This window comes from Suncus etruscus, chromosome 9 (genome assembly GCF_024139225.1).
Source record: "Suncus etruscus isolate mSunEtr1 chromosome 9, mSunEtr1.pri.cur, whole genome shotgun sequence".
Classification (NCBI taxonomy): domain Eukaryota; kingdom Metazoa; phylum Chordata; class Mammalia; order Eulipotyphla; family Soricidae; genus Suncus; species Suncus etruscus.
This window is the reverse complement of record NC_064856.1, coordinates 14,289,218-14,312,193: the sequence shown is the minus strand read 5'-3', so window position 1 is coordinate 14,312,193 and position 22,976 is coordinate 14,289,218. Positions and strand designations below refer to the sequence as shown.

Genomic DNA, 22,976 nt, shown 5'->3' with positions numbered 1-22,976 from the left:
AGGCAAGGAAGAGTGATGCCAGAAAACCAGTGAGGCCTGTACAGTTGGAAAGATGGCCATGGCGAGGGAATACAACATATTTGATGCAGAGATGATGGAATCTGTAGTTTAAAGTGGAGCATTAGATGTGCATGTGTGAGGAGAGAACAGAATGGCTCGAAGGTTTCTCAGATGGGTTAAGCAGATGACTGAAGTGCCTTTTGCTTTGTTTTATTTTGGGGTCATAGCCAGTGATGTTCAGGGTTTACTCCTAGTTCTGTACTCAGGGATAATTCCTGGCAGGCTTGGGGGACCTTATGGGAGTTCAAATCTGGTTGGCTGCATGCATTATAAACAACTTAGCTGCTGTACTATCTCTCTGGCCCCCTAAAAATGCAATCTTAAATGTGTCCCCCATTCAACCACGTTTTTTCTGTCAGTGACACCAGTTAAACTGACTCAAATCTTGAAAAAAAAAATTTTTTTTGGAAGAAATTTTTACTTTTCTTGCTTATCATAACTGTTTCTGGTCTTTTCTCTCCCCTCCTTTCCCTTCTGTTATAAAATTTTGGTTCCCACACTTGGTTGTAGTGCCAAATCTCAAAGGCAGTGCCACTGGGATCTTTTTTTTTTAATGATTTAGGGAGGTGCTTGTGATCTCATGCTGTCAAGGCAGGCACTCGTAAGCGGTGCCAGAGACTGGGTTCTGATAATCACACTTTGGGTATTGTTTATTTAGTCACTCCTAGGTGTACTCAAGTGGGGTTGGCCACCCCATCCAGCCCCATAGGTTTTTAGTTTGTTCATTGTGTTCAAAATAGTTATTTTTTGCTTCCTGTTCCTCTTAACTCTCTTGATTTTAGATTACACCTGTGGTGCCAATATTCAAAACAGGGCTGTGGGCTCAGGTGCATGCTAGGCAAATGCTTAATCTTTAGACTTATTTCTTGGGCTCTTTCCAGTATTTCTTTTCTATTTTTTCCTTTTTTAAATTTTTAGTCATAACTAATAGTGGTGCTCAGGGGTGCTGATGATCCAATGCAGGTTGGCCAATGTGCAAGGCAAGCATCCTACCCACTGTACAATCACTGTGGTCCCATCTTTCTAGTATTTCTTCTTTTTTTGTTTGTTTTGTTTTTGGGCCACACCCAGCGATGCTCAGGGGTTACTCTTGGCTGTCTGCTCAAAAATAGCTCCTGGCAGGCACGGGTAACCATATGGGACACCGGGATTCGAACCAACCACCTTTGGTCCTGGATCGGCTGCTTGCAAGGCAAACGCTGCTGTGCTATCTCTCCGGGCCCTAGTATTTCTTTTTGGTTTGTTTTGTTTTGGGCTGTACTGGCTGTGCTCAGAATTTACTCCTTGATTTGAGTAAGGAATCAGCAGAGATAATTCCTGGTCATTCTCTGGAGACCATATGTGTTGCTGGGGATCAAAGCCATGTTAACCATACATAAGGCAAATGCTCTATCTGCTGAACTATTCCTCTGGCCCTTTCTAGTGTTTTTTGTTTTTGTTTTTTTTTTTTTTTTTGGATTTTTTGGGCCATACCTGGTGATGCTCAGGGGTTACTCCTGGCTATGTGCTCAGAAATCGCTCCTGGCTTGAGGAACCATATGGGATGCTGGGGGATCAAACCTTGGTCTGTCCTGGGTCAGCCACGTGCAAGGCAAACACCCTACCATTGCACTGGCCCCTTCTAGTGTTTCTTGAGGAAGTTTGGCTCTTATGTAGGCGGCGCTCAATTTTGGTCCATGTCAGTGGTCCTTCCCCAATAGCTTAACATAAGTTTCCCTGGTACTTGGGTGAGTTTAGAGCCTATGGTTTTCTTTTAACAAAGACACTGTCCTTGTCATCAGACAAGTGCCAGGTGCTCACCATCACCTTCTCGTTCCCTCCCATCCAGCTCACTTCACACTGAGGACTGATGCCAACAGTACCTGCAGTGCACAGTGATGGGGTGGTTTCCTGACTGCTGTTGCTGCTTCTGCACCGCCGCGATGATGCTAATCATGCCCTTTCCGTCACTGGGGATGCCCACTTCAGGCCAGCCATGGAAGTGGAACTGTCGAATCTGCCGGCTCTTGTTCTCCTTTGGAGAAACAGGGATCAGAAAAGCAAGAACAAACTGCTTTCCCTGAGGAAGCAGCGACCTAACAGCCCTCTTACCCTGGTGTTGGTGACCAGGAGGTCTCTGACAGTGTAGCTCTCACATTCCTCTTCCTTCTTCAGCTCCACTGTGATGTCTCCATAGGACACCAGGCCATCAGAAGGCCAGTACTGAGCACACTTCTCCTGAAACACGGAAAAGAAACAACGTTTGGCAGAGGCAAAACTACCCCATGGTACTATGAGGAGGAGGCTGCCTCTCAGTATTGCTACCTTTTACTTTTCTCTAGGTTACTCTAGCTTACTCTTCTACAAGATATGAAAATTTGGAGGGTCATTATTTCTTTTTTTGGGGGGAGGGATGGGAATTATTTCTTTTTGTTTTGGGAGGGTAAGATTTGTTTGGGTACCACTTAGCAGTGCTTCAGGGCTATTCTTGGCTCTGTGCTCAGGAATGACCCCTGCTTGTGCTCAGGGTTTAGTTCTGGTGGAGTTTATGGTGCTGGGGATCAAACTTGGATTGGCCTATCCACTATCATTCCAGTTCCTGCTTATGTTAATTATTTATTTGTTTTGGATTTTGGGTCACACCTGGCAGCACTCAGGGGTTACTCCTGGCTCTACACTCAGAAATCGCTCCTGTTAGGCTCATATGGGATGCTGAGGATCAAAGCTGGGTCAGCATCATGCAAAACAAACACCCTACTACTGCTCTGTTACTCCAGCCCTCAAATAGCAATTTTATAAGAAGCTACTTATTGCTTAGACATCAACTTGTTGGGCAATACTGCCCAGAAATGATTCCTTGAATAGCTTAAACCAAAGAAAAAACAGCCTAAGTCAGTCTAATTCAGACAGACCTAATTCTATCCCCAATCCCTTTTTTTTTCCATGCTGTCTCCCACAGTCCAGCATCTTTTTGAGCTCACCTGGCCTCTCTCTTCCAGTTCCGTTAGCATAACGATAGAGCAGGATTTCCATTCCCAGATCATTCTCCAGAAGTCTTCAATGGTGTGGAGTAGAGGGCCCTGGCTGGCAATATAGGAATCCTTCTGGCGGTAACCCTATACAGACCAGGTCAAAGATAAAAGTGAAGTGGTTTAGTCAGAAAGGCACTAGTGGACAAACAGACAACAAAAAGGGATGACATTGCTTGGAAACAAATCCCTTCCAGGCTGGTGTTCCACCTAAGGACCAAACCAAGTCTGACCACCCTGAGTCTCTTTCTATGGAAAAGAGATTATTAGAACTGGATGAAAAATACCAGAGGCTAACACTTTTAGCATTTTTGACTATAATTACTTGGGGGTGGGGTGAAGGACTCAGGCCAGACCCAGTAGTATATAGGAACTACATGAGGTGCTGGGAGATCAAATTCTGAATCAGTTGTGTGCAAAGTAAGTGACTTAACTCCTGTACATATGTCCACAGTGTCCACACATTTTATTTTTATTTTTTGGCAGGGAGAGGTGGGGTATAGCTAGTGGCGCTCAGGGGAACAAGTGGTACTAGAGTTCAAACTTAGGGCTCGCCCATAAATAACATATACTCCAGATCTTTACACACACACACACACACACACATACACACACATACACTCCAGATCTTTACACACACACACACACACACACACACATACTCCAGATCTTTACACACACACACACACACACACACACAAATAACATATACTCCAGATCTTTACACACACACACACACATTTTTTTTTTTTTTTTTTGGTTTTTGGGCCACAACCAGTGATACTCAGGGGTTACTCCTGGCTAGGCGCTCAGAAATCACTCCTGGCTCAGGGGATCAAACCCAGGTCTGTGCTAGGACAGATGTGTGCAGGAAAAATGCCCAAATGCCCTACCACTGCGCTATCATAGCTCCAGTCCCACCCATGTTGTTGTTGTTGTTGTTTTTGGGTCACACCAGGCAATGCAGTTACTCCTGGCTCTGTGTTCAGGGATCACTTACAGTGGGCTCAGAAGACCATATGGGATGCCAGGGATTGAACCCTGGCATTGCAAGCAAGGCAAGCACCCAACATGCTGTTTTATTGCTCTGGCTCACCAGTTTTAATACTTTTAGTGACTTAAAGACAACCCTCCCAAGTATGAGACCCACTGAACCTCAATGGAGCACTGGACACAGTTGTCACTTACATCAATGAAGGAAGCATTCACGTAGTCTGTGTTCTCCTCTCCCCTCTTAACTGGAATGATCACTCTGTTGAACTCATCTACAGAAAGAAAAGCAGTTTGTGGCATTTGTTTTCTCTTCCTTCTCTTTCCCTAGCCCCCCTCCCCTGGTAAAACATATACCAGGTGGCAAAAACAGGGCTATTTGTAGCCCAAGAGGCAGAAAGCTTTTGGTTCCCATGCTCCTTTAGAGGCTCTTCTAGAAAGAAGCCATTAAAGAACTAGGGCCAACAAGATTTTATGTCGCAAGACTAATATAATCATTAGCTAGTCTGAGAAGTGGAAGGGGTGGAGAGAGAGAACTCTCACATGGAATGATCTGTAAAACCCGGTTCTTCTTCATATTGGCTGGGAGGTTTCCAGTTCGCATCTTGTCATTCTGAATTTTGATAGATGTTAATTTCTGAATTTGGAAGGGAAGAGAAAAATATTACAACCTGAAGCTAACAAGATGATCCTGCCACTAGGTCATTCTTACTACATACATTCTAGAAGCTGGGCCTCTACTTCTATATGTTCTTGCTGGAACACTGTTGATTCTGTCATTAAGCTCAGTAAAGAAGCCAAAAGAATGGGAAACACAGCTATCTAGATTGGGGGTGAGGGGACACGCACACACATGGCTGTGCTCAAAAATCACTCCTGGCAGGCTAAGTGGGGGTGGGGTGGTAGCATATGGGATGCTGTGGATTGAACCCCGGGTCGACTGTGTGCAAAGCAAACACCCTACTCTGTGCTACTGCTCCGGCCTCAGCCATCTAGATTTCTTTCTTTCTTTCTTTCTTTTTTTTTTTTTTGGTTTTTGGGTCACACCTGGCGGTGCTCTCCTGGCTGCTCAGAAATAGCTCCTGGTGGGCCCGGAGAGATAGCACAGCGGTGTTTGCCTTGCAAGCAGCTGATCCAGGACCAAAGGTGGTTGGTTCGAATCCCGGTGTCCCATATGGTCCTCCATGCCTGCCAGGAGCTATTTCTGAGCAGACAGCCAGGAGTAACCCCTGAGCACCGCCGGGTGTGACCCAAAAACCAAAAAAAAAAAAAAAAGAAATAGCTCCTGGCAGGCACAGGGGACCATATGGGACACCAGGATTCGAACCAACCACCTTTGGTCCTGGATCGGCTGCTTGCAAGGCAAACACCGCTGTGCTATCTCTCCGGGCCATAGATTTCTATGGACTTATCTATGAGACTCTTGAATTTGAACTTTATGAGAACTATAGCAAGGATCCTCATCCCACCAGGAGTATGACTGTCCCTTCTCTCTCTAATGTTCCATGAAGCTAAATGGAAGATACACTCCTTATTTTGGGGCAGAGGGTAGGGAGTTTCTCAAGTAGTGTTTAGGGATCTTGAGAGGCAGTACTGGCCTGCCAATGTGGGCCTAATGCACAGGCTTGGTGATGTGGAGCAGCTTAGGCCCAGCAGTGCTGGAAGCCACAGTGCCACTCTGGCTGTGTTCTTGGTAGCAGGAACTAAACTTTGAGAGTAGTGGGTGCAACGCATGGAATACAAGTTTTTTGAATTATCTCCTGAGCCAGTCTTAAGTCTTTTAGAAAGTAATAATTCTTTTCCTGGGGCTGGGACAATAGCACAGAACTAAGGTGTGTGCCTTGCACGTGGCCAATACAGGATAGACCCCAGTTTGAATCCCGACATCCCATATGGTCTCCTGAGCCTGCCAGGAGCTATTTCTGAGCATAGAGCCAGGAGTAACCTCTGACACTGCCGACTGTGACCCCAAAACAAACAAACAACAACAAAAAATATTTACTACCATATGTTTGTTTTTCATATCACTGGGGTGGGGCTGGAGGTAGGAGACTTGAGAAATAACTTTCATTCTTATCCCTCCACCCAACACAACCTGAGTGATTCTAATTTGCAGGACAGGCTGAGAATTGCTAAAGTCTGAGTAAAAGGCTAGAGACTCATCTCCTCACAAGGGATTCACTCTATGTTGGTTGATCCCACCTTCCACAGATTACACAGATTGTTTAATCAACCCTAACTCACCTTGAACTCCTCTTCTAATCCATTGTTGCTGGTCCCTGGGATTTTGTTGTAGATTTTCTGCAGATGTGTTTCTAGAGAGGTCACTTCCAGTTCTGTATCTCCATAGAGATAATGCTCTAGAAGGGCTTGGTATATGAAGACATACTGCATCTGAAATTATGATGCCCAAGATTCCAGTCATACACAATATAAGTGAGAGTACCCAAAGTCACTCCCCCCACCCCCAATTCTTTTCAGCTCACTTTTCCTTTGACCTTAGTAGAAAGAAAATGAATTGCTCTTATCCCAACTAATTAAGGTAGGAATTCAATTGTATGAGATTCTCGGAGGGGGGTGCCTAGCTTGGGAAGAGGGGGCCCTATTCTGGTATTCATCCGGAATGTAGTCTGGAAAGAAAAAACCCAAGTTCTGTTCATTCCGAGAACAAATTTGACAGTCTGTGCCAGCCTCCCTTTCCAACACTGTACCCTTTGTGAACCCTATGCCCTAACCACAGAGTCAGTCTGATTGCTCCTTGTGAAATGGCCCATCTGCGTCACAACTGCACCAAGTATGGGCAGTGGCTCTCCCAGCTACCGACAAGCCTAATTCCCTAAGGGCTTGCTCCTTAAAGTTTAGAGCAAATGACAAATGCCTTCCTAATTCTCCTAACACAATCTCCTCTACGCGGTACATTAATTTTAATAATTTATAACGGCCCTTCAATCTACTGCATTATTTATAATAACCTGGGATTCTGAGTAATCCATGAAGCAGGTAGATATCCTGGAATGTCCCTAACCTCATCTCACCTCACCCAGATAAATCACTCACGTCTGTTTGCACCATCTGGCAGCGCTGTGCCCGGATCCGGCTCACAAAGCCATATACGTCCACCTTCCGCTCTGTATGCATCATGTCCAGCATGGCATCGATGACAACAAAGGTGCCTGTACGGCCCACACCAGCACTGTACCCAGAGAGCAGGGAAATTACCAGGATGGCCAGTATATCTTGTGGGAATAGAGAAGGAGGGGAAGCATAGGCCTGGACTTTGTTTCTACCTCTAGATCTTAACCGATAGGGGTGGAAGTTTGTGTGCCCCTTTACCCCACTGTACTTTCACCTTATCCCTCTAGTTATCAGGAACAGGGAGTTTTGTGACCCCCAAAAGGGCCTGACAGTTCCAAGGCAAATCTTAAACCTACTTTCTTGGTTTTATAGCGGCAGACCTCCCCACCTCAATCCTAGAAGACTGTCTTGTCCTCTTTTTCTGCAACAACTCTTAACCAGCACTGACACCTTTACGGTAGGAGCTTCAGACAGCAGTCCTGGAGCTCTAGAAACTCACCTCTGTGCTAACCTCTGTGCTAATAAAGGAGAACTTTTGGATTCTATCATGGAAGTAAAATGTTATGTGAGCAATAAGCTGAGTCAGGCCACACTGACCTGCAGTGGACAACGATGGCTCCTGCATACTGAGGGTTACAGGCCTTCACCTTCTTGAGGAACTTAAGCATGCCGATGGGGGTAAAAGGCACTCCAAAGTCTGGCCAGCTGGTGAAGTGGAACTGAGTGATGAGTCGCTGTGGTTTCCTATTGGTCACATCCCCCACCTGTAAAGTGAGGAGATTCTGTGTGCTGACCTGAGTAGGGGGGAGGATGAAAATTAGGGGCCAGGGCCAGTTGTGGTTATTAGTGAGGAAGAGAGAATGTAGCCAAGGGAGGGCAGTGTCTTACAATGATTACAAAATGAAAGCCAGATGTTAAATAGCCTGTCCAAGGTACCAGAACTAGTACAGGGTAAGGTCAAAATTAAAAAGCAGGACTTCTGATTACAGCTAAGTCCCCTTCTTATAGCATCATGTTACTCTTTAGTTGAAGATGATCTTTGCTCAAGTCTGTGGTGTTGCCCTGAGGGTCAGGACCAGGGTCCTACTATCTCAATGTCAGGAATCTTTGAGTAACAAAACAGGAGTGGTGAGACAAGTTTGTCATCTTCTGTGGCACCTGGCTTATATATGCACAATCCTTTTTCTCTTGGTCATAAATAAACTGTTCCCTCAAGCATCTTTTGTTTTTAAGAATCACCCTTATGGTGTTAATGAGTTACTCCTTGCTCTGCACTCAGGAATCACTCCTGGCAGTGCTGGGAGGGACCATATGGGATGCTGGGGATTGAACCTGGGTTGGCCATGTAGGTAACTATTAGGTATTAGGCCAAGTAGGTATACTATTATTCCAGCTCTTGTGATCATTTATGAGTAAGGGGTTGGTGGGCACAGGCTGAGGAATGACTAGCCTGTTCTACTTCTACCCTTATATCAACAAATTCAAAATGAAAACTGAAAAAGGAAGGCATATAACAGTACCTGCTGAATGCAGAATTTCCGCACCGTATAGTCCACAAGAACAGTCACATCCTCTACTGAAACGCGGATATTCCCGTAGGTCCAACAGCCCTGGTCTGGCCAGTACTGGGCACACTTACACTGTAAAGGAATAGACACACATTCCCTTATCCTAGACTTTCCATCCGTGCCACATGCAAAGGGCCTAAAAAGAAAGATACAGACTGAAATCCCCAGAAAGCCCTATGGTCTCTCATTTTTGTTTTGTGTCACACCTGATGATGCTCAAGAGTTACTCCTGGCTCTGATCTCAGGACCAAAAGAGATGGGGGGGGGGGGGGGCAAAAAAGAGTGACCATGCTGGAAATTGAATCAGAATTTGCTGCATGCAAGGCAAGTGTCCTACCTGCTGCACTATCTTTCTAGCTCCCTATGGTCTCTCATCTCACCTCAGTAAGAAGCACATTTATTTAGAGTAATTCTTTATTAGTTCATCAGTCACAACTGGCTCTGCACTCAGGAATCACTCCTGGCAGTACTCGGAAGACCATATTGAATGCCGGGGAATAAATCCAGATCATCTGCATACAAGGCGACTAGCTTAGTCTATTTTATCTCTCTCTCTAGTCCCACAATTTCTTTCTTTTTTTTTTTTTTTTAATTTTTGGGCCACACCCACTGGTTTTCAGGGGTTACTCTTGGCTCTGTGCTCAGAAATCACACCTGGCAGGCTCTGGGGACCATATAGGATGCTGAGCATCGAACCCGAATCCAGCTTGGGTCGCCATGTGCAAAATAAACACCGTTGTGCTATCGCTCTGGTCCCTAGCCCTACAATTCTTAACTCCTACAGTTCCAGTTCTATACTTTTAGCTCTTTCTCCTTCCTACTTCCTCAAGTGAGGGCAAATCAGAAGCCATTTTACCTGCAAAATATGTACTTCCACTGCTCGTGCTCTAAGGGCAAGGCTATTTGAAAATCAGGAATCAGCAACCTGGTATGAGGAGCTATCAAGGAAGACTGAAGCAAACTAAAACTAAAACAAAGACCATGAATTTGTCTGGTACCTCCAAGCGTCAGAGGTATGGTTGGAGGAAATGGACCTAAAGTTAGTAGGGCCGAGGCAGATCCGGAGTTCCCATATCCAGTCCTTTGAGTTACCTCTTTAGCCCTCCAAGTCTTTCTTTCAGTTTTCTTTGGAAGGAGGGTAAATTGGTAGCCTGCCAGACTTTGGGAATATGTCCTAAAAACAAACCTGAGATTCATTGGACATTTCTAGGTATAGTCTGGCAGGCACTATGAGCTAAGGTTTTTTTCTAGATGACTGACTGGCATGATGATAGTCACAAAAGTTAAATTAGTATAGGGTCAAATTTAGTCCTGAGCATCATATCTGCACTAGGCCTTAATATAAATATAATACATTAGGCCCTAATATAAAATTTCTTCTCACCTCCTTTCTCTCCTTCAGGTTGGTTACCATAACAATGGTGGCTGTATTTTGCTCCCAAATCATTCTCCAGAAATCATTCACTGTTTCTTCTTTTGGTCCTAAAATAGTTCAGGGCAAAATATGAGGATAACATAAACAAAGACAATGAAAGATGATAGGAAATTTGGAATACTGATTCCTAACACTTAGAAGCATGTGTTCCTCAGGTGCCCAGTTAAATATACATTGTATTTATCCACACCCCTAATTTCTAATATATCTATCATACACAGGGGTCAGAATCTGTCAAAATATAAAGAATATACAATGTCTCCCCCAAATATTTATTATTAAGGGTTAGAAGTCATGGCAGACCATGCAATACTTAACATAGGGTAGACAGTGAGTTTGTATCTTTTATTTTAATTTTGAGGGGCTTGCAGTCATACCTGGTTATGCTCAGGGGACATGTGTAGCTCTGGAGGCTGAACACAGGCTGACTACATAGAAGGTAGTGCCTTACCCACTATACTTTCCCTCCACCTACAAAATACTGTTTTAGGGTCATACCCAGCAATACCCAGAGATTACTTTTGTCTCTGCACTCATTAGTTACTCTGGGTGGTACTCAGAGGAAGCATATGGGATGTCAGGGATACAGGGCAAGCATCCTACCTGCTGTACTATTGCTCTGGTCCCCCAAAGTCCTTTATATTATATTTTGTCTACTTCACTTATCATGCTCTGAGTATATCATGTCAGATGATAGATATGCTGGCGACTTGCTCAAGTTAATATTTAAAACTTATGTCTCTCTCTCTCTCTCTTTTTTTTTTTTTTTTCGGTTTTTGGGCCACACCCAGAGTACTCAGGGGTTACTCCTGGCTATCTGCTCAGAAATAGCTCCTGGCACACATGGGGGACCATATGGGATACCGGGATTCAAACCAACCACCTTAGGTCCTGGATCGGCTGCTTGCAAGGCAAATGCCGCTGTGCTATCTCTCTGGCCCATGTCTTACTTTATTACCAGGAAAACTGGTGTAAATCTTACACCAGTAAGAATGGCAGATATCAAAAAGACTGGAAACAATGAGTGTTGATGGGGAAATGACCCTCATTCACACATGGTGCCAGGGATCAAACCTGCTACATTTATATGCAAAGCAGGCACACAAGTCCTTTTCCAGGCCCTCACTTCTCAATATCAAATTATTATTGTTTTTTTTGGGGGGGAGGGCACCACCGATGATGCTCAGGGGTTACTCCTGGCGTTGCGCTTAGAAATCGTTCCTGGCTTGGGAGACCATATGGGACACTGGGGGATAGAACCATGGTCCTTCCTAAGTCAGTATGTGCAAGGCAAATGCCCTACCTCTGTGCCACTGCTCTGGCCCCTATTATCCTGTTTTGTTTTGTTTTGCCACACCAAGCAGTGTTTAGAGGTTACTCCTGGCTATCTGCTCAGAAATAGCTCCTGGCACACATGGGGGACCATATGGGACACCGTGATTCGAACCAACCACCTTAGGTCCTGGATCGGCTGCTTGCAAGGCAAACGCCACTGTGCTATCTCTCCGGCCCCTATTATCGTGTTTTTACTAGAGTTTCAGTGGGTACAGATCTAGAGATGTACAGTATCCTAAACGGGAGGATATGATGTAGGTGGGCCTTTCTTAAGTCTGATTCCAAGTGGTAGTTGGGTCGGGAAGTGCTCAGAGGCCTCCAGAGGTTTACTGGTGCTTGGGTGACCATGCAGTGGCAGGGATCAGACATGTGTAAGGAAAGCACCTTAACCCCTGTACTATATTTCTGGCACCCTGATTCCAAATCTGAACACAGCAGACTGTGCTTGCTAAAAAAATAAAAATCTCCAACCTTCTTATGCACGTTTATAAAAGGACCACCCACATACCCTGTGCTCCCCAGAAGCCACAACCTCAGCCCACAAAAGGATTTCCTTTAAAGGACCTTTCGATGCTAAGCCAAGAAGAGCCAGAAAATCACATTTTTCCCCAGGTGAAATAATAACAGAACTGCTATTACTTTAGCATCTGGAAGAAAAGCCCAAGAGGAAAAAAAATATCATTACTTTACCTTGTGCAGCAATGAATTTGTTCTTTTCTTGGTAGCCCTGAGAAGTGCAAGAGAAAAAGAAAGTGAAAACAAAAATTCTTTAGACTATTCAGCAGTTATCAAAGCCTTCCTTGTAAAAATGTTCAGGCAATGAACAAGGATTTCCATTCTAGAAATCTCCAGGGACTAGCTTTGGATATCAGTAATCAAATTAGTTCATGATCTAGATAACCCTCTCAAATAAACTTGTGCTCTGGTTTTTTTTCTTGTTAAGCCACATCCAGAGGTGCTCAAGGGCTATATCAAAGCAAAGCATATGTTTCAGCCTCTAAGCCATCTCCTCAGATGCCTTCTCAAAGAAAATTCATGAACAGTAGTATAACAAATCTGAATATTAACTCCTAGCTAGTCCCTATTTGTGACAATCTGAGCTTTAATATTAATGGAGAAGAACATCCTAAGGCTGCATAAGAAGCATATACAAAGTTCTAAGGGTGAGGCTGGGTCCACACTAGAAAGGAAAATGGAGGCCGAAGAGATAGCATGGAGGTAAGGCGTTTGTCTTGCATGCAAAAGGACGGTGGTTTGAATCCCGGCATCCCATATGGTCCCCTGAGCCGGCCAGAAGAGATTTCTGAGCATAGAGCCAAGAGTAATGCCTGAGCACTACCGGGTGTGACACAAAAACCAAAAACAACAACAACAAAAAGACAAAGGTTCACACTTATTGGTACTTAGGAATAAAATCTTTCTAAATTTTAAATGTCCATGGGCATGAAAGAATGGCTGCCATAGCATGGTAACTTGGTTCTCCCGCACAGTCTATAGAAAACAAGATGCAAAAGGAGGGTGGGAGTGTTACTGTGAACCTGGGTTGGCCATCTGCAAGGTGTCTTATCTATCTAGTCTTATCTATCTGCTGTCTTATCTATCTAGTTCCTCAACCATATGTTTACAGACTTAAGATCCCGGTGAGCAAAAGGACATTGCAATGTGGTTGAAAGATGAGCACTTTGAGCAAGTATGTGGAAGTATACAGTTCTTCTATCTACATCAAGTGTGCAGAGCTTTCATTACAAGTCACGTGGGGTACTTAATGGCTGCTCTGTTCCTCACCAAACAGCACGATGTCTTGATTCACTGATCCTCTCAGACTTTTACTTGTTTGTTTCTGGGCCATACCCAGCGATATTCAGGGGTTACTTCCTGGCTTTACACTCAGAAATCACTCCTGACTAGGGTTGACCATGTACAAGACAAAGAGCCCTATCTATTGAACTATCTCTTCATTCATCTCCATAGACTTTGTAAATTACAATCTTGCTTAAAGAACAGATTAAGAGGTATACTGTTTTCTGCAACAAGGCAACCCAACAGACACACTTAACATTCAATGCCTTCCAAGATCCATTCTCTTTACCAATTTCCCCAAGCCTCATCTTTTACAATTTTCAGCCTTGTACTTTATAACCTAAGACCACTATTTCCTTGGACCTTGTTCCAGGTTGTTTCCCCCATACCAGCCCTTTAAAGTTTTGGCCTATCTTCTTTTTTTTTTTTGTTTTGTTTTTGTTTTTGGGCCACACCCGGTGATGCTCAGGGGTTACTCCTGGCTATGCGCTCAGAAGTCGCTCCTTGCTTGGGGGACCATATGGGACGCCGGGGGATCGAACCGCGGTCCGTCCAAGGCTAGTGCAGGCAAGACAGGCACCTTACCTCTAGCGCCACCGCCCGGCCCTGGCCTATCTTCTTTGATCTCAAATTTGCTCTTTAATATTAAGCTCTACTGTGTCACCAAGTTGACTGAATGTTTCTTTGTCTTTGTCTTAAGTCCCAAAAAACCTAACTATACCATCTTCACATACATTAGACATTACAGTCTTAACAGAACTGTATCTTCTCTCTGCATGTAACTTCTGTAAGTTTGAATATGAACATTTACCTTTGGCTTAGGTGACATTCCCTAGAAATGAATAGCTTTCAAATGCCTAAGGCAGTCACAAAATAGTGCAAACATATAGTCCATACTGGGGTGTTGGCCCTGAAAGGACTGGAGAGATTTTTGGGAAAGGTCATGCTCTTAAAAAAAAATTCTTTTCCCCTGGGGCCACCCACCTGGAGATGATCAGAGGTTACTCCTGGCTCTGCACTCAGAAATTACTCCTGGGGCTGGATAGATAGTATGGAGGTAAGGCATTTGCCTTGCATGCAGAAGGAGGGTGGTTCAAATCCCGACATCCCATATGGTTGCCTGAGCCTGCCAGGAGTGACAGTTGAACATAGAGCCAGGAGTAACCCCTGAGTGCTGCTGGGTGTGACACAAAAAAACAAAAAGGAAGGAAGGAAGGGAGGGAGGGAGGGAGGGAGGGAGGGAGGGAGGGAGGGAGGGAGGGAAGGAAGGAAGGAAGGAAGGAAGGAAGGAAGGAAGGAAGGAAGGAAGGAAGGAAGGAAGGAAGGAAGGAAGGAAGGAAGGAAGGAAGGAAATGGGGCCTGGAAGGTGGCGCTAGAGGTAAGGTGTCTGCTTTGCAAGCGCTAGCGTAGGACGGACAGCGGTTCGATACCCCGGCGTCCCATATGGTCCCCCCAAGCCAGGGGCAATTTCTGAGCGCAAAGCCAGGAATAACCCCTGAGTGTCAAATGGGTGTGGCCCAAAAAAAAACGAACAGAAAGAAGGAAGGAAGGAAGGAAGGAAGGAAGGAAGGAAGGAAGGAAGGAAGGAAGGAAGGAAGGAAGGAAGGAAGGAAGGAGGGAGGGAGGGAGGGAGGGAGGGAGGGAGGGAGGGAAGGGAGAGAGGAAGGGAGGGAGAGAAAGAGAGAGAAAGAGAGAGGAAGGAAGGGAGGGAGGGAGGGAGGGAGGGAGGGAGGGAGGGAGGGAGGAAGGAAGGAAGGAAGGAAGGAAGGAAGGAAGGAAGGAAGGAAGGAAGGAAGGAAGGAAGGAAGGAAGGAAGGAAGGAAGGAAGGAAGGAAGGAAGAAAGAAAGAAAGAAAGAAAGAAAGAAAGAAAGAAAGAAAGAAAGAAAGAAAGAAAGAAAGAAAGAAAGAAAGAAAGAAAGAAAGAAAGAAAGAAAGAAAAAGAAAGAAAGAAAGAAAGAAAGAACGAACTCCTGGTGGTAATCAGGAGACCTTATGCGATGCTGGGGATTAAGCCTGGGTCAACCACATGCAAGGCAATCATCCTACCTGCTGCTGTACAATATCTCTAGCCCAGGTCATGCTCTTTAATAGAGAGAAAGGGATATGCCAAAAGCTTCTCCTTTACATTTTATGTTGTCATGATAAGAAATGCTTGAAAGTACCCTCTTGTAACAAAACTTTGTCAACAGGCTCAAGTTATGCAAGAAAAATGGAAGGAAACATCTGCATGCTTGTGAAAAAAAAAATTTATTTTTGGCCATACTACTGGGTTTTTGTTTGTCTGTTTGTTTTTTTCTTTTTGATTTTTGGGTGATGCTCAGGAATTACTCCTGGCTATGCACTCAGAAATTGCTCCTGGCTCAGGAGACTCATATGGGACGCCAGGGAATCCGTCCTGGGTCAGCCGTGTGCAAGGCAAATGCCTTACCGCTGTGCCATAACTCCAGCCCCATTCTACTGGTATTTAGGGGCTACTTTAGTGTTGCTTTGGGGTCACACCCAGAGGTGCTCAGGCAACAATGGAGATTGGGAGCTCAAACTCTGGCTTCCTGAATACAAAGTATAAGTACAAGTCCTTTGAGTTGTCTCTCCTCTCAGGATCCTTTTTTGAATCACATTCAATGGTCCTGTGCTAGGGGCTGTGCTAAGGAGACCATGTGGGAAACAAAACTAGGAGTAGTTTGAGCACTGCTAGTCTGACCTTTTCTCAAACACAACACAAAAAAAAAACAGACACTTCAGTGATCTCCCTTTTTTCACTTAGGCACGTATGTTTGCATGTGTGTGCCTGTGTGTATCTGTGTGTTGCCAAACCCAGCGGTGCTCAAGACTTCTTACTCTGTGTGTGGGTGCTAGATTAAGTACCCTACTTGCTACATTATAGCTCTGGACCTAGGCAATGATTACCACCATCCCCTTTAGAACTTTTTATTTTTTTCTTTTGTTTTTTTTTTTTTGGGGGGGGGGGGTCACACCCACAGTGCTCAGGGGTTACTCCTGGCACTACACTCAGAAATCACTCTTGGCAGGCTCGGGGGACCATAGGGGATGTCAGGATTCAAACCACAATCCTTCTGCACACAAGGCAAACACCCTACCTCCATGCTATCTCTCTGGCCCCCTAGGACTTTTTCAACTAAACTCTGTACACATAAAATAATTATTCCTCTATCTCCCACCTCTGGAAAACACCATTTCTACTTTTTGTTTCTGACAGATTGCTATCAGTACCTTGAGGTATGTAAGTAAAATCACACAGTATGTAACTTTTGTAACAGGCTTATTTCATTGAGCACAAGTTTTTTGGGGGGGATTTTTTTTTTTTTTTTTTTTTTTTTTGGTTTTTGGGTCACACCTGATGGTGCGGAGGAATTCCTCCTGGCTCTGTATGCAGAAGTCACTCCTGGCAGGTTGTGGGGACCATATGGGATGTTGGGAATCAAACCTGGGTTGGCCATGTGCAAGGCAAACACCCTCTCTACCTGTAGTGCTATCACTTAGGCCCCACTTTTTTGGAGGGAAATGGGGGTTTAGTGGTCATGCCTAGCAATGCTCAGGGATTACTCCTGTTTCTGCACTCAGATATCACTCCTGGGGCCAGAAAGATGGCATGGAGGTAAGGTGTTTGCCTTGCATGCAGAAGGTCGGTGGTTAGGGTCCCCTGAGCCTGCCAGGAGCAATTTCTGAGACTAGAGCCAGAAGTAACCCCTGAGCGCTGCTGAGTGTGACCCAAAAAACAAAAACCAAAAAAAAAAAAAAAAAAAAAAATCACTCCTGACAGTACTCGGTGAAGCATACAAGATGCTGAGGAAAAATACCTGGGTTGGCTGCATACAAGGATGTAGTACTGCTCTATCCCTCCATAAACATTTTCTTTTATGGGGCCAGCGAGGTGGTGCTAGAGGTAAGGTGTCTGCCTTGCAAGCGCTAGCCAAGGAAGGACCACGGTTCGATCCCCTGGCGTCCCATATGGTTCCCCCAAGCCAGGGGCAATTTCTGAGCGCTTAGCCAGGAGTAACCCCTGAGCATCAAACGGGTGTGGCCCAAAAAAACAACAACAAAAAAAAACATTTTCTTTTCTTTCTTTTTCTTTCTTCTCTCCTTTTTTTTTTTCTTTCTTTCTTACCACACCTGGTGGTGCTCAGGGGTTACTCCTGGCTCTGCGCTCAGAAATCACTTCTGACAGGCTCAGGGGACCATTTGGAATGCTGGATTGAACCTGGGTCAGTTGCTTGCAAGGCAAATACCCTATCTGCTGTTCTATCACTCCGGCTCCCATAAACATGTTCTTTTTTTTCTTTTTCTTCGTTTTTGGGCCACACCTGGTAACGCTCAGGGGTTACTCCTGGCTATGCATCAGAAATCACTCCTGGCTTGGGAGACCATATGGGACATGAGGAATCAGGTCTGTCCTGGATCAGCTGCATGCAAGGCAAATGCCCTATCGCTCCAGCCCGTCCCATAAACATTTTCTAAATTAGCCTTAAACTATCTTTCTCTCCCAACCACCAGTTTTATTTCTTCTTTCAGGTCTTGGATCCTCATACATGCCTAAACAGATTTTGCTGTAGTCTCTCTTACTTTTATTACCAAAAGCAAGGCCCAATTTTGTTCTGAGTTCTTTGAACAGCTCAATAAAAGATTTATCAACTCTTACCAAAAAAGTACACATTTAGTTCAGATTTCTGCAAGAGATAACTTTGAAAATGACAAGACAGGGCCCGGAGAGATAGCACAGCGGTGTTTGCCTTGCAAGCAGCCGATCCAGGACCAAAGGTGGTTGGTTCGAATCCCGGTGTCCCATATGGTCCCCCGTGCCTGCCAGGAGCTATTTCTGAGCAGACAGCCAGGAGTAACCCCTGAGCACCGCCGGGTGTGGCCCAAAAACCAAAAAAAAAAAAAAAAAAAAAAAAAGAAAATGACAAGACAAACATAAGAATATACTTAAAATCTAAATAATAGGGGCCGGAGAGATAGCAAGGAGGTAAGGCGTTTGCCTTTCATGCAGGAGGTCATCGGTTCGAATCCCGGCGCCCCATATGGTCCCCCATGCCTGCCAGGAGCAATTTCTGAGCCTGGAGCCAGGAATAACCCCTGAGCACTGCCGGGTGTGACCCAAAAACCACAAAACAAACAAACAAAAAAAAAAATAAAAAAAAAAAAATCTAAATAATAAAATATGCTTCCTAATATGCAGCTGGAAGAAGATGGCATTCAGTGGTCATGTAGGGTGAATGAGAAAAGGCTGAAGTTTCTTACATTTATAAATGAAGCATTGATATAATCAGAATCTGGAACTCCTTCAACTGGCGTTAGGTGGACTCTAGAGTGGTCATCTAGAGGGGAAAAAAAAAAGGTGAATATTTCATTTAAATCTAATTTTACTTCTTACTGATCTGATACAACCCAGGCCAATCAGTTTTGTGTATGTTTGTGTGTGCGTGCACACTTGAGAGTGAGCAAGAGAAAGTCACTAGTGTATGATTTTATGACAGAAAAGGTTGGGACATATCTCAACTATCATTAGAGAACTAGTCAAATTGAATCCAGAGCCTTATGTATTTGAAGCTGCAGCCTCACTGATCATCTTCACCACCTCTTCCATGCACACCAGAAATACTTATTTAGTTTTGGGCCACACTCAGTGGTGCTCAGGGGCTGACTCCTGGTGGGGTTGGGAGACCGTATGGGATGCCGAATACTGAATGCAGGTTAGCCATGTAAAAGGCAAGTACCCTACCAATTGTACTCTTTTTTTGTTTGGTTTTTGGGTCACACCCGGCAGTGCTCAAAGGTTATTCCTGGTTCTGCGCTCAGGAATCGCCCCTGGCAGGCATGAGGGACCATATGAAATGCCGGGATCCGAACCACTGTCCTGCGTGCAAGGCAAACACCCTACCTCCATGCTATCTCTCCGGCCCCCCAACTGTACTGTTTTTGAATGACAAAAAAAGGGCCGGAGAGATAGCATGGAGGTAGGGTGTTTGCCTTGCATGCAGAAGGACGTTGGTTTGAATCCCGGCATCCCCCAGGAGCAATTTCTGAGCATGTAGCCAGAAGGAACACCTAAGCACTGGCGGGTGTGACCCAAACAACAAAAAACAAACAAACAAAAAGAATGACCAAAAAAAAAGAGAGTGTTTAAAGGTCTTCGGGATTATATAGAGAAGTCTGAGAGATCATATTGTATTGGAAATTGAAATGCAGTCAACTGTATGCTGGGCATGTGCCTTAACCCACGCTGTCTCTATGGCACCTCAATCCCAAAGCTTCACCCATTCTTAATAGTGACCCTTCTATCATATACAAGATTCTGTCTGTCCTTAGAAAATCTGCAATTTCAGGTGATATTCCCAGAAATCTTTTAAATACTCACAAGGTAAGATGTTGACATATCTATTTTTTTCCTTATTTTCCTCCTTAGAGGCAGCTTCACATGTAGCCTGGATAGGACAAGCAGGGAGAGCCTGAAAAGTTAAAAGTAATCAGAAAAATTGGTACCAGTTTACAACAAACACAAACACAAAACCTGCTGTACCAAATTCTTTTTTTTTTAGTTTTTTTTAGTTTTTGGGTCATACCTGGCAGCGCTCAGGGGTTACTCCTGGCTCACTCAGAAATGGCTCCTGGCAGGCTTGGGGGACCATATGGGATGCAGGAATTCTAACCACTGACCTACTACATGAAAGGCAAACGCCTTACCTCCACGCTATCTCTCCAGCCCCATGTACCAAATTCTAACTTAACAGTAATGTCTACCTTTTCTTGAAGGATAGGGAGAAATGGAGATGGGCTCAGGTTTAACACCTTTAGCCTAATACAGAGTAAATTTCTCTTTTTTTTTTTTTTTGTGGTTTTTGGGTCACACCCGGCAGTGCTCAGGAGTTATTCCTGGCTCCAGGCTCAGAAATTGCTCCTGGCAGGCACGGGGGACCACATGGGACGCTGGGATTCGAACCGATGACCTCCTGCATGAACGGCAAATACCTTACCTCCATGCTATCTCTCCAGCCCCAAGAGTAAATTTCTCATCCACATAGCCCACAAGTGCTTAAAGCAGTGCTTTTTTTTTTTTTTTTCGGGCCACACCCATTTGATGCTCAGGGGTTACTCCTGGCTAAGCGCTCAGAAATTGCCCCTGGCTTGGGGGACCATATGGGATGCTGGGGGGGGGGATCGAACTGCCGTCCTTCCTTGGCTAGCGCTCGCAAGGCAGACACCTTGCCTCTAGTGCCACCTTGCCAGCCCTAAAGCAGTGTTTCCAACCTTTTTCTGACTACAGCCCCTTTCTGACATTTTTTGGGGGGGTTTTGGGACACACTCGACAGCGTTCAGGGGTTACTCCTGGCTCTACGTTCAGAAATGGTTCCTGGCAGGCTCGGGGGACCATATGGAATGCCAGGATTTGAACCACTGTCCTTCTGCATGCAAGGCAAACACCCTACCCTCCATGCTATCTCTCCGGCACCCCCTTTCAGCACCCCCTTTCTGACCTTTTATCCTTCCTGTGGTCCCCAATCTATTTGTTTCACAGCCTGGTGCCATGGTCCCTCACTTATGCAATTTTCAACTGTGAATATCCTGGGGGCTAAGAGGAGGATATGTGGCTGAAAAAAAACTGGCTTAGAGTTTAAGACCAAGAATTCTCAGGGGTTGGGGTGAAGGAGGGTGTGGCCGGAGCAATAACACAGCGGGGAGAGCATTTGCTTCGCATGCAATCCCTGCCATACCATATGGTCCCCTGAGCCTTCCAGGAGTGGTTTCTGAACATAGGAGCCAGAAGTAATGCCTGAGCACATCTGTGTTTGCCCCCCAATAAAAAAAAATTCCAGGGGTAGAATGTTCTTCGTATCACTTTTAAATATAGCATGATCTTTACATGATTGCTGTGGGTTAAGGGACAACATTGTGTAAAACTGGATAGCTGTTAAAAAAAAAAGTAGAAATTAATAGAAGGGATGAACAAATGTGCTAACTACCCAGAAAATATAAAATGCATCTTGACATAAACCACAAAGTGGGCCCTGGATAGTCAGCTAGGTTAGTTCTTTACTGAAGGTCAGACAAGGGAGAATGGCAGTATACACTAGCACCATGTGGAGAAAAGCAAGATGCAGATGGGTATAAAGGGCATTCATGTATTTCAGCAACTAGGAAACCATGTGTTTGGATGAGGTGACACTAAATATACAGTTGTCCTGGAACAAAATTAAATTGACAAGTGCTGGGGCCGGAGCGATAGTGCAGTGGGAAGGCATTTGCCTTGCATGCCACTGACTCAGGACAGACCTCGGTTCGATACCCTGGTGTCCCATATGGTCCCCCAAGCCAGGAGCAATTTCTGAGCACACAGCCAGGAATAAGCCCTGAGCATTACCGGGTATGGCCCATAAAACAAAACAAAAAAAATTGACTAGTGCTGGGAGGTATGTGGAAGAACATAAAACAGTTTGATAGGAGACAGCCTGAGGTCACATGATTTTTTGTTTGTTTTTACTTTTGAGCCATACAATGGTGCTAAGGGCTTACTCCTAGAGATCAGGGATTACTTCTGGCTATGCTCAGGAGACTACATGGGGTGGTAAGGATGGAACCCAGGTTGGCTTACATGCAAGACAAATGCCCTACCCGGTGTACTATTGTTTCAGCCCCCAAGGTCACATGAGTTTCATAAAGTTTGTTAAACTTTCTAGGTCCTGGGGGCAGAGAAGTGGCACAAGCGGTAGGGCGTTTGCCTTACATGCACTAACCTAGGACAGACCATGGTTTTATCCCCTGGTGTCCCATATGGTCTCCCAAGCCAGGAGCAATTTCTGAGCGCATAATCAGGAGTAACCCCTGAGCATCACCAGGTGTGGCCCAAAAAGCAAAAACAAAACAAAACAAACTTTCTAGGTCCAGAGTTTTTCATCTGTAAAACGAGGGTAATACTTGTCCTTTTAGGAATATATTAACCCCAGACAATCTTTCTATTTGGACATGTTTTATAAACACCAAACATATTCATACTATCTGACCAAGCAATTAAATTATTAAGATTTTAATCTGAAGAAATAAAAACCCATGTACAAATTATTTTATTTTTATCATTGTTTAGAATGACCCCAAACCAAAAACAACCTCACAACTCAATAGTAGGGAAACAAAGGGTTTCTATATTCTCATTCTGTCAACAAATTCACACATGTATCTATTAGGTACAGTCAAACATGGTGAATCCATCATATACACAGTTATTACTTTCTTTTGTTTTTGTTTTTGGTTTTTGGGCCACACCTGGTGACGCTCAGGGGTTACTCCTGGCTATGCACTCAGAAGTTGCTCCTGGCTTGGGGGACCATATGGGACGCCGGGAGATCGCGGTCCAACTGCGGTCCGTCCTAGGCTAGCGCAGGCAAGGCAGGCACCTTACCTCTAGCGCCACCGCCCGGCCCCCAGTTATTACTTTCATGAGTAATACAACTTTGTGGGTGAAAGATAGACATTAAGTACATAAAACAAAATTTATAAAATCACATACCATACCAAATGCAATGAAAGAATACTATTAGAGAAAATATCAGAGAGCCCAAGAAATATCCAAGTCCCAACATTCAGATTAAGGGTAGATTTATTTGAGGAAGGAAATGTGGAAAATAGTATTCTAGGTACAAAGATCAACCTATGGGATGATTGAGAGACAAGAGAAAACTGTGTTGTTTGAA

At 44.7% G+C, this 22,976-nt stretch overlaps 1 protein-coding gene across 2 annotated transcripts in view; it reads right to left on the bottom strand.

Annotated features, from left to right (window-relative positions):
* The window catches only part of PTPRA (protein tyrosine phosphatase receptor type A), a 145,130-nt gene that overhangs the window by 3,485 nt on the left and 118,669 nt on the right, over window positions 1-22,976 (bottom strand). For both annotated transcript variants that reach the window (XM_049779161.1, XM_049779162.1), the window contains 13 exons: window positions 19,649-19,739; window positions 18,532-18,608; window positions 12,162-12,198; window positions 10,086-10,183; window positions 8,654-8,773; window positions 7,731-7,897; window positions 7,116-7,251; window positions 6,303-6,452; window positions 4,602-4,695; window positions 4,257-4,333; window positions 3,021-3,155; window positions 2,152-2,277; window positions 1,923-2,074 (listed from right to left, as the gene is read on the bottom strand). In XM_049779161.1, the coding sequence (XP_049635118.1) occupies window positions 1,923-2,074; window positions 2,152-2,277; window positions 3,021-3,155; window positions 4,257-4,333; window positions 4,602-4,695; window positions 6,303-6,452; window positions 7,116-7,251; window positions 7,731-7,897; window positions 8,654-8,773; window positions 10,086-10,183; window positions 12,162-12,198; window positions 18,532-18,608; window positions 19,649-19,739 (1,460 nt within the window). The remainder of the gene's footprint in view (window positions 1-1,922; window positions 2,075-2,151; window positions 2,278-3,020; window positions 3,156-4,256; window positions 4,334-4,601; window positions 4,696-6,302; window positions 6,453-7,115; window positions 7,252-7,730; window positions 7,898-8,653; window positions 8,774-10,085; window positions 10,184-12,161; window positions 12,199-18,531; window positions 18,609-19,648; window positions 19,740-22,976) is intronic.